At 42.1% G+C, this 12,079-nt stretch overlaps 1 protein-coding gene across 1 annotated transcript; it reads right to left on the bottom strand.

The window, feature by feature from the left end:
- Nucleotides 1-10,869: 10,869 nt before the first annotated feature.
- Nucleotides 10,870-11,854, bottom strand: RNASE9 (ribonuclease A family member 9 (inactive)). Its single transcript, XM_002717871.3, has one exon. It carries the CDS (start codon nt 11,852-11,854, stop codon nt 11,288-11,290), a length of 567 nt encoding a protein of 188 aa, XP_002717917.1. The 3' UTR covers nt 10,870-11,287.
- Between the last annotated feature and the right edge of the window lie 225 nt (nt 11,855-12,079).

The raw sequence follows: 12,079 nt of genomic DNA, 5'->3' as shown, positions 1-12,079 counted from the left end.
CCATATGGGATGCCAGCATTGCAGGCAGTGGCTAACCTGCTACACCACAATGCCAGCCCTTTCTCCATTTCTGAAACTAGTATTTTGTGTTCTCTCTCTCTTTCAGCATCTCTCCGTCTCTCTGCTCCCCACCACTTTCAGTTAATTTTATTTATAAAGATAAACAAAAGATAAATTTAAATATCTTCCCAAAGAAGCAACTTTTACTTTCAGAGTCAGCCTATTGTGTCTCAGCCTTTTGGCTAAGATCAAGTGCAGAGTCAGCCTAATGGTGCAGCCGGTTAAGCTGCCACCTGGAACTCCAGCATCCTATATGAATGATGGTTCGAGTCCCCACTGTTCCACTTCCCATCCAGGTCTCTGCTTATCCCCTGGGAAAACAGTGGAAGATGGCCCAAGTGCTTGGCTCCTACCACCCCTGTGAGGGACCCAGACAGAGCTCCTGACTCTTGGCTTTGGCCTGGCCCAGCTCTGGCCATTACAGCCCCCTGGGGAGTGAACCAGTGGATGAATGATCTCTCTCTTTCTCTCTCTCTCTCCCTCTCTATAACTCTGCCTTTCAAATAAATAAATACATCTTTTTTTAAAAAGAAAGATTACACCTTACAGGAGCCATTCCAGGCAAGTTGTGCCAGATATAGACAGAAGCTCCAACTCTACCGTCCGAAGGAAGGACCAGATGGGACAGGACACTGGGGGACCTTTATTCTCTGCTGTTACTTTGTGGAGCATAAAGGCCACACAAACATTTACAACACACACATCTATCTCCTATATACCTTCCTTCCGTAGAGGGAGAGAGGCATTGTTGAGCATTTGAACACTAATCTCAATGCAGAATTTTTCACTAAGAGGCTCTTCAATGTATTTAACGCTCTTTAGTTGGAACTGTACTAGATAGTTAATTCACACATCACCTTTCTTAAGCATGATGTCTCATGAGAATGACATATTAGCAACAAAATAAAGACATTATGGGGGGCTGTCGCTGTGGCGCAGCGGGTTAACCTCCTGGCCTGAAGCGCTGGCATCCCATATGGGCACCGGTTCAAGTACCGGCTGCTCCACTTCCCACCCAGCTCTCTGCTATGGCCTGGGAAAGCAGTAGAAGATGGCCCAAGTCCTTGGGCCCCTGCACCCATGTGGAAGACCCAGAAGAAGCTCCTGGTTCCTGGCTTCGGATCGGCGCAGCTCCGGCCATTGTGGCCATCTGGGGAGTGAACCAGCGGATGGAAGACCTCTCTCTGCCTCCTCTCTCTGTGTAACTCTGAGTTTTAAATAAATAAATAAATAAATCTTTTTAAAAAGATATTATGGTTTTTCTGTACACTTTGGTTTATAGCAGAAGGAAAATTTTTAAAGACTTATTTATTTGAAAGGTAGAATGACAGAAAGAGAAGGAGATCTTCAATCTGCTGGTTTACTCCTCCAATAGCTGCAACAGCTGGGGCTGGGCTGGGGCTGGACCAGGCAGAAGTCAGGAGCCTGGAATTCCATGTAGGTCTCCCATGTAGATGGCAGGAACCCAAGTACTTGGGTCATCCTCCGCTGTTTCTCAGGCACATTAGCAGGGAACTGGATAGGAAGTAGAGCAGCTGGGACTCAAAGTGGAGCTCCAATGTGGGATACTGGCATTGTAAGCAGAGGCGGTTTAACCCACTGCACCAAGTGCCACCGGCAGAAGGAAATTTTTGAGATGGTCTTATATGATGATTATTATAGTTATGTTAGAGATATGCTAAAAATATCCTTAGGAAAACATGGCTAGAATTACTCAGTTAAGATCATAACTAAGTTTCTGCTCTTAACCTTGCTTTACATAACTTAATTTTATTGCTTTATTTTTAAGACATCTATTTATTTGAAAGGCAGAGTGACAGAGAGAGGAAGAGACAGAGATCTTCCATCCACTGGTTTGTTCCCAAATGGCTGCAACAGCCAGGGCTGGGACAGGCTGAAGCCAAGATCCAGGAGCTCCATCTGGGCTGCCTACATGGTTGGTACTCGGGATGGCACATTCACTGCCTTCCCGGTTCATTAGGAGGAAGCTGGATTGGAAGCAGAGGAGCCAGGACATTGACTGGCACTCTGATATGAGACATGAGCATACCAAGAGGCAGCTTGACCCACTGCACCACAGCATCATAGTTAAGAAAGTCAGGCTTTTTGCTCTTTACCATCGCACATTAACTCACAATGCAAGTCTATGAATTTATAGTAAGAACGAGAACCTTCATAAAGACTAGCTCTCACCCTTTGGGTGTGTTAGGAGAGCTACTTAGGTAGAAGGTGTTAATGACCATTGTCACCCACCTGTGAAGTTTTTTGACCATATCTCTAGTAAAGGAAGTTCCTTTCTCAGATATAAGGCCTTCTTGTTGGTTCGTTTCAATAGTTAGGCTTCTGGAATGATTCTAACCGATGATCCTGAACTCTGATTTATCCTTAGGATTGTATGTGGAGCATTCTAAAAATACAGATGACTAGGCCTTATCCACAGCCAGTGAATTAGATCTCTAGGTTTAGCCTGAGCTTTGGTATTTTTGTTAAAAGTTTTCTAAGAGATCCTGGTTTATTAAGTAGATTTGAGAATCAGTGAATTGAGCCTTTGCACTTATGTTTCAGCAGCCGCTCTGGGCTAAAATTATTAGCAGTGGATCCTTTGCTCTGTTGCAGGTTGATTGAGATAAGACCTTGCACAAGTAGCCAAGACTCTAATCCTCAATAAATACAGATACCTACACTAGAAAGCAGGTAAGTGGTGAGCTCATTGCCAGGATTCCCACAAAGATCTAGAGTTTGTGTAAGCAGGTGAGTGCTTAAAGATTGAATGATGGTACGTACCAACAAAGATGGCCTAGTTATTTGCATTTAGAAAAACATTTCCTTGGGTAGGATCAAATGTTTGACAGACTGGTACTTTTTGCCCAGGATATTTTCTTATACTTCCTTTTAATACTGATGGCATTCCCCAAATGTTCCTTTCCTTAAATGTGTACTTGTTACTAAGTTCTGGCCAGTGTGATGTGAACTGGAGAAAGGTGAGAATATAACAAGTGATGTTCTCTTCAGAGCAACTTGGCTTCCCTCTAATGTACATTTTCTTATTTTCATTCCATTTCATGGAATGCAGAGCCATGGTGATCTGGCTCCAATCACCTGGGGTAAGGCAGTACACTAGAGCTGGAGAATAGTGGATACATGGCACTGGCGATCCTCAGTCCCTCAGTGATCACATGAAGCAGAACCACTTTCCTGCCTTGAATCAATTGGCTTCCCCTGGATATAAGGAAGAAATAAACTCCTATTGTTTTGATTTGCCATATTTGGTAACCACTGTCCCATCAGATCCAAGTGCATCTTAATTAAAACAGAAGGCTACTGGACCAGTAGTCTTGAATCTTCACTTATTTGTTGAAGTTTTTTCTCTATAACTTCTCCAAAATGTTGGGGTCATATTTTCAACAAATGAGTCATTTTCATCAACTGACTTTGAGGGTTGATTACTCTAAACATGCAACCTGACATCTTAGGTTGGAATAGACAGGGTAACTATCCCTTGAGTCTTTGTTGTCTTAGCAAAGATTGACAAGTGGACATGTTTGCCATTGGAACATGGACTGAGATATTCTCCCTCTGCCCTCTCTAGAGATATCTTTTATACTCTTCACATCCTCAGTACATTAAGGTGCATGAGGTAGGAAGGTACAGATACTGGATAGTATTCAATGATGCCTTAGCTCCCAGCTGATAACAATATCCCTTAAAATTTCCCTTTCCTGACCTTATGTTCTTTCTGCCATAATTGCCTTCTTAGAGGCTCTTAATGTCCAGCCTTTGTTTTTTGTCTTCTATCCTATCTCTCAATGGGAGATGGGGATGGGGTGAGGAATTCCTCTTTCTCTTACTCTTATTTTCATCTTGAAACTCTTTACTTTCACATTCCTTTTTTTTTTCTAAATCTTTTTTTTTTTTTTTTTTTTTTTTTTTTTTGCCAGGCAGAGTTAGACTGTGAGAGAGAGACAGAGAGACAGAGAGAGAGAGAGACAGAGAGAAAGGTCTTCCTGCCATTGGTTCACTCCCCCAATGGCCGCCACAGCAGATGCTGCCCCCATCCGAAGCCAGGAGCCGGGTACTTCCTCCTGGTCTCCCATATGGGTGCAGGGCCCAAGCACTTGGGCCATCCTCCACTGCCTTCCCAGGCCACAGCAGAGAGCTGGACTGGAAGAGGAGCAACTGGGACAGAATCTGGCACCCTGATCAGGACTAGAACCCGCAGTGCCAGTGCTGCAGGCGGAGGATTAGCCTAATTAGCCACAGAGCTGGCCTTCTGGCCTTCTTTTCTTTTTCCTTTTTTTTTAAATTTATATGTATATATTTATTTGAAAGGTGCAGTTACAGAGAGAGAGGGAGAGACACAGAGAGATCTCCCATCTGCTGGTTCACTCCCAAAATAGCTGCAATGGCCAGGAGCCTGGAATTCCATCCTGGTCTCCCACATGGGTGGCAGAGGTCCAAGTACTTGGGCTGTCTTTCCCAAATGCATTATCAGGAAGCTGGATTAGAAGCAGCCAGGATATGAACTGGTGCTCATATGGGAGGCCGGCATCACAGGTGGTGATTTAACCTACTGTGCTACAATACTGGCCCCTCCTTTCATGATCTTAATACCCAACTTCTCTCCTATCCCTCCCTTAATTTCTAGATTTGCTACAAAGATTTGTGGACCAATATCCACAATGGGTCTGGCTTCATGGAAACCAAAAATGTGCTTCCTCTGTTTACCTTTCACCTGCACAATGAACAAAGTCAATATTATGGGGGTTTACATAAAAAATAGCTGTGGTAGAATGAGAAGGCCATGCCAAGATGGCCACTGGCAAGGTAGCGTCAGTTACTCAGGAATGGCTTCAGAAACCATATGGCAATGGAGCCTGCCTGGCAACAGGCTGTGATTGGTTAGGGCATAAACTGCCCCTGATTGGCTGCCTTGGCTGTATAAGCTGCTGTACTACTGAAATAAACGAGTCTGCAGGCTACTCACCTCTGGCCTGATTTCACCCGACTCCCAGGGTCTGTGTGGTGACTCCGCGCCTCTTGCCCCCACCACGCTCCTTCTCTCAGAACGAATCCACCACAACAAATAACTTGTCAATATTTTTATAGCATTAATGATTACTTATATGTCAATTTATCCATTCATTTAGAAGTACTTCTTGAGTATTGCTAAGCTGTAGGCACTAAGCATTGAGGATAGAATGAAGAGTGAGAGAAAATCTAAAATGCTACGTGTTTTAATATGGAAATGCTTGGGGACTACCACACTAAAATATACAGTGAAGTGGTCATTTGCCTGAGCCTACTTATAATAAATAGGGCAACTTAAAAAGTTCATCAAACTTTGAATTAAAAGGTAAGTTTATTTGGGGAAAAACATTTTGAAATCCATGTGTAACATACATTTCTATTAACTTTTTAAGATTCTTCATAAACATGGATTCCAAAATCATATGCACCAAAATAAATTTATTTTTAAATTCCATCTTCCAGGGCCAGTGCTGTGGTGCAGTGGGTTAATGCCCTGGCCTGAAGCGCTGGCATCCCATATGGGCACCGGTTCGAGTCCTGGCTGCTCCACTGCCAATCCAGCTCTCTGCTATGGCCTGGGATAGCAGTAGAAGATGGCCCAAGTCCTTGGGCCCCTGCACCCATGTGGGAGACCCAGAAGAAGCTCTTGGCTTCTGGCTTCGGATCTGTGCAGCTCCGGCCGTTGCGGCCATCTGGGGAGTGAACCAAGGATGGAAGACCTCTCTCCCTCTCCCTCTCCCTCTCCCTCTCCTCTCTCTGTGTAACTCTGACTTTCAAATAAATAAAAATAAATCTTTAAAAAAAATTCCATCTTCCATGAACCCTTTGAAGTACTTCATATTTTAACAAAATACAAACAGAAATCTTAGAAACTGAATATTTTCAAATATTTTATTTTTAAAAAAGATTTATTTATTCAAAAGGCAGAGTTACAGAGAGAAAGGAAGAGACAGAGAGATCTTCCACCCACCAGTTCACTCCCCTAATGGTTGCAGCAGCCAGAGCTGGGCCAATTTGAAGCCAGGAACCAGGAGCTTCTTTGGGGTCTCCCATGTGGTTGCAGGGACATAAGCACTTGAGCCATTCTTTGCTGCTTTTCCCAGGTGCATTAGCAGGGAGCTGAATCGGAAGTGGAGCAGCCAAGATTTGAACTGGCACCTATAGAGGATGCTGGGGCCACAGGCAGTGGCTTTACCAACTATGTTACAACACCTGCCTCAAATATTTGATTGCTTGAAATAAGACTGTTTTTGTATATATACTTATTATCACCATAAATGTTCCTGTTCTCTTAAAATTTATAATCTAATGGTTGGAAAGCATACAGCTTTAGAATCCAGTCTTGTTGAGAAACTATTCCTAAATTCAAAACCTCATTTTGGATAAAGACTATTTAGTTCTCTTGCTGGTACCAGAGGCTGTTTCCAGAGGCTCTTAGTTGCCAGAGGTATCTCCTTTGATCTCTAACAAAGAACTAGATAATATTTTTCCACTGGCTTTTATGATCTTCCAACCATGAAATTTTGGGCAAATATTTACTCTCATATTCAAAGCAAATTATAAAATGACTGCACAAAATGCAGTGAGTAAGGAATGAACCATTTCTTTATTGTCTTCATAAAAGTATGGTTTTTCATAGATGTCAAGTTCTTTATGTCTCATACACATGAGAGAGAAAGAAAAGAAATATTTGAATAAAATTTATGATCTCATTGCTGAACCTAATTCATTGTGAACAAGGCAAGTGGGTAAGCCTATCTTTCGATAAACAGTGTGCCAAGAACATGATTCCTTTACTTGTGACAAAGGCTTAAAATGACCAACAATGAAAGACTATATGAAAACAATTAAAAATGTTCATATTATAGAGAAAATATAATGTGAAATGTTGTAATTGCTATGCACATTGTAGTATTACAATAAGAGTTCCCATTTGCTCTGAATTCATAGGAAATCATAGTTCAATTTTATACTAAAAACATGCAGGGTCAGTTAAACCCTTACTGTATGGCTATGGTGTAATTATTGATACATGGATTCATCCTCCAGTTTCCTAGGATTAGGAACATTTTGAGCTGGGTGACTGTCTTTCCCAGGGACCAGATTTCTTGATGTTTTTACTTCAAGAAGAAGGAAAAGGACTAACTTTCCCAAATAGGCATCCATGGGCTGCTTGGTGGCCAGAAGGTACATATGAGAGAGAGTAAGGATGAAAGCAACATTCATGAAGCAGATAGGACGTGTTAAATGAAAGAAGCATTGCCTCTCCTCACTGTCACGTCACTTCTCAGCTATAACCCTATAGCGAGTTATTTTTATATGGCAAGATGAAGGCAGTCCTTGGAAGAAACAAAAGACAAAGATACATAATTCCTAAATTTTGTCATGAACGTAATTATCTTTCCCATTTATTCTTCAGCTCTCAAACTGAAACTATGTTTTCTCAGGTTCAACAACTTTGGGGAATGAGAAAAAGAAACATGGGTGAGATAGCCAAATTGTAGGAATAGAAATAGAAAACACTTCAGGCAGTTCTGAATGATGATATCTAAGCTTAACCGGTAATGTGATTATTCACAAAAGAGGAAGAAATTCTCAAGTACTAGTAAATTTGTATCCAACATGTCTACAGTACACATTACCAGCTGTTTTCTTCCAGAATCATCTGATATTCCACAGACAAATACATAATACAGGCTGTATTAGTTATCTGTTGCTGGGTAACACATTACTTCTAAATGTTGTGGTTTAATACAACAAAGACTTATTTCAAAGTTTCTGTGAATCAGGAATTCAGGAACAGGGGTCTGCATTGTGGTGCAGCATGTTAAGCCAATGCCTATGACAGAATTCCATGTGAGTGGCTGCTCCACTTCTGATCCAGCTCCCTGCTAATGTGCCTGGGAAAGCAGCAGAAGATAGTCCAAGTACTTGGGTCCCTGCCATCCACATGAGAAACCTGGATGGAGTTCCAGGCTCCTGGCTTCAGCCTGGTCCAGCCCCAGCTGTTGTGGCCATTTGGGGAGCAAACCAGCAGATGGAAGATCTCTATTTCTACCTCTCACTCTGAAACTCTGCCTTTCAAATAAATAAATCTTAAAAAAAAAAAAAAAAAAAAAAAAAGGAATGCAAGAACAGCTACACTGGGTGGATCTGGATCAGAGTTGCTCAAGAAGTTGCATCCATGATGCCATTAATAGCCGTAGTCACTGGAAAGCTTCACTAGACTACAGGATTTGATTCCAAGAAGGCTGCTCAAATGGCTTTGGGGATGAGGTGTTGATTCCTTAATCATGCAGGAAGTTTCAGCTCATATTCACATGGACTTCTCCATTGAGTTGCTTAACTGTCCTTGCTAAATGGCAGTTGGCCTCCCCAAGATGATTAAAAAGTTTAAATGAAGCCATCATATCTCTAGATTCAGTCTCAGGAAATCCCCAAATATATGGAAATTTAAAAAGACACTTAAGGGTCAAAGAATGAATTAAAACTTTTTTTTAGTATCCTGGAATGTAAGAAAATGGAAATAATATTCCAAGATTTATGGTATGAAGCAAAAGCAGTTATAGGAAGGAAGTTTATAGCAATAAAGACTTACATTATGAAAAAATAAGGATCTCAAATAAACAACATAATTTTTTTTAAATTTATATTTATTTGAAAGTCAGAGTTACACAGAGAGAGAAGGAGAGGCAGAAAGAGTAGGAATCTTTCACGCTCTGCTTCACTCTCCAATTGGCCACAATGGCCAGAGCCAAGCTGATCTGAAGCCAGGAGCCAGGAGCTTCTTCCAGGTCTCCCACGTGGGTGCAGGGGCCCAAGGACTTGGGCCATCCTCCACTGCTTTCCCAAGCTGTAGCAGAGAGCTGGATCAAAAGTAGAGCAGCTGGGTTTCAAACCAGCGCCCATATGAGATGCCAGTGCTTCAGGCCAGGGCGTTAACCCGCTGTGCCTCAGCCCTGGCCTCCAGAAGATAAACAATATTGACAAACTTATTCCTGAACAAAGAAAAAGAGAGAAGACTCAAATAAATAAAATTATAAATAAAAGAGGAGACATTACAGCTGATATCATAGAAATACAAAGAATCAGGGCTGGTGTTATGCTGCATCAGGTTAAGCCACTTCTGGTGGCACTGACATCCTGGCTGCTCCACTTTTGAGCTAGCTCCCTGTTAATGCACCTGGGAAGGCAATGGAAGGTGGCCCAAATACCTAGACCTCTGCCACCCACATGTGAGATTTAGGTGCCAGGTGGTAGTTTCTGAATTTTTAATGCAATATTATATAGCAAGAAATATCTGTGTAGATGATTTTTATTTCCATTATTCTAGTTCTAAAAGGTATGTGGATCACACTGGCAATTCTGGGGCGAGGAAGATAGATTATGATTATATTAATGCCTCAGTTACTATATTATGCTGTGCTCTCATATTCTATGTTGTATAACTACCAGGGTTAGTGAGGTGAGCAGGACCCCGAGAGATGGTCTACAGAAGACAGCTAGACTAACCCACGGGTGTAATTTCTTCAGCACCTGTGTAGTGTTGAGTTCTAGTTTCATGGAGATTCACAAAGTTCAATGGGCCCCCTCTTCATCAGACATTGCAATTAAAAGCCATATCCTTCCAAGTTAAAATAGGTGTCTAGAAGCATGATTTTTCTGGTAACCCCTCGTTTTGATAGTGAAAAGGACTCTTGGCCCCAGCCCTTCACTTATCTCAACTGATTGGTAAATTAGGATCTTAACTTTGAATCTAAAGACAGGGATAAGGGATTGGGAGTAGATCAGAGATTGGATTTGGGTGAAATGTGTGAAGGCAATGGATGCTCTTCCTATCATCTCCCATTACTACTCCTTATCACAATTTCAGAAAGCTTTTAAGGAAAAATAATTTTAAAAATGTTAAGAAGTTTGATATTGTGACTTAAACTGGTTGGGAAGATTTCTGTTAGCAGACCGACTCTTCAGCATTTTTCTGAGGAGGTATATGCAGCGGTGTGACCACATCTACGGGAAGGTGGCGAGAGGCACTGTGGAGAGGCAGGTGCTCTGCCATAGCAGGTTAAGCCACCGCCTGCAGTGCCGGTATGACATATGGGCACCAGTTCAAGTCCTGACTGCTCCACTTCCGATCCAGTTCCCTGCTAATGTGCCTGCACCCATGTGGGAGACCTGGAAGAAGTTTCTGTCTCCTGGCTTCAGATCAGCCTAGCTCCGGCCTTTGTGGCCATTTGGGGAGTGAACCAATGGATGGCAGATATTTCTCTCTCTCTTTCTCTCCACCCCCCTGCCCCATCTCTCTCTCCCGTTCTCTGTAACTCTGCCTTTCAAATAAATAAATGTTTAAAACATAAAAAAAGACATTGTTCCTGTGCCGGAAGTGAGGATTTATTTCTAGTTTTTATGAACACTGATGTCTAAACTAGAGATCTAGGAATCCACAGAGACAGCACTGCACGGCTGAGAGTACTTTGGGGAGTTTGCTTTTCCAAGTATCTCAAGGGGTTTACCCGGAGGCGTCCCCTACCTGAGCTACTTTTTTTTGGTTATGTGTGCTGTGTTGTGCTGTGTTGTGCTGTGCTGTGTTGTGCTGTGTTGTGTTGTGTTGTGTTGTGTTGTATAGGAGCAACAGGACATGTGAATGATCTACAGACAGCCCAGGAGGGTGGCTTACACAAATGTCTCAAAGGAATTTGAGTTCTGTTGGTGTCAAGTCACGCCCCTAGAAAGAGTTTCATACCTGGAAACCACACATAGGCACACCAAAGTCGCTGCATTTTGAAGCACTTTATTCTTTCTGCTGAACTAGAGAATTACGTGACTGCATCTTTGGAGGATGCTTCCGGCAACCTCTTCCCGTTCCTTTTAGTGCTGGTCGCCCTTCCTCCCACGGCAGGCATGCATACCCATGACCCATTCAAAACATGTGGAACTGTGAGACCTGGGTGAAACCATCTCGCAGTGAACCCAGCCTACATTGCCTTTGAGTGATGTTCGGACAGGAAGGGAGGGAGGCTGATAATTACAATTAATGGAATGAAATAACCATTCTCAATTTTGATGAAGAAAGATTCATGTGGAGAGTGTGATATCCTCTCACTCTGACTTCTGAAATTCTTCTTCTTCATGGAGGGCATCTTTGTTCTGGGAGACACCTGCACCACCGAGGAAGGCTTCACTTGGGATGTTTTTGTGTTCAATCCTGTAGCACCAGGATATCATTTACATGAACAGGAACAAGTTTTTTGATACTATTTTGCCATCGACAAGTAATTAGGACAAAGCCCATCTTATAAGTTGAATCATAATCACAGTCAGGTAGAGTGGTCCCTCTTCTTAATTTACAATACACTCCCTCTATCGGCAGCCTGCTTCTGTGACATTTCTTGATCCCATTCTTACACTCGACATACCTCGTGTAACAGAGGTTTTTCACATCATCGTATGGCATTACGATGAAATTATGTTCCGTCACACAACGAGACTTGTTGTGAACATTTTTTAGCCTGACTGTATCAGTGCAGAAGAAGGAATCGCTTAATGTCCTTTCTGTTCCAATAAGGGAAAGCCTTATGAATTTTTTTTTGGTAGGTGGTCTGGTAGGCCCTGTACTACTAAATTCTTCCAAATAATCTTCAAATTCATCTGCTTTATCAGGTGGCAAATCGTAGCGTCTCTCATTGTCTTGAAACTGTAGTGGCTGTAGCAGCTGCAGCAGCAGTAGCACTAGAGGCAGCGGATGTTTGGAGATGAGAATTTTCATCTTTTTTCTGTAGAGAGTGAAAGAGGTAAGGAGATATAATGTATTGTGAAAATGGGCAGTATTTTATTTCATTTGTAGGGCAATTTTTCTAACACTTATTGCTATTCTGAATGCTAACTACTTTAATTGACAATTCACAATTTGTTTCCTCTGAATTACTAAAATTACCTTATAAAGGGTATAATTAGCCCAGAGATTGTGGATAAACAAGGAAAAGGTGAAAGA

The sequence above is a fragment of the Oryctolagus cuniculus genome, chromosome 12 (assembly GCF_964237555.1).
Source record: "Oryctolagus cuniculus chromosome 12, mOryCun1.1, whole genome shotgun sequence".
NCBI lineage: Eukaryota > Metazoa > Chordata > Mammalia > Lagomorpha > Leporidae > Oryctolagus > Oryctolagus cuniculus.
The sequence above is the reverse complement of the archived record's forward strand: the minus strand, read 5'-3'. Positions and strand labels throughout refer to the sequence as shown.

Coding starts and splice junctions, on each gene's coding strand:
- RNASE9 (XM_002717871.3), bottom strand. CDS start 11,854: ATGAAAATTCTCATCTCCAAACATCCGCTGCCTCTAGTGCTACTGCTG.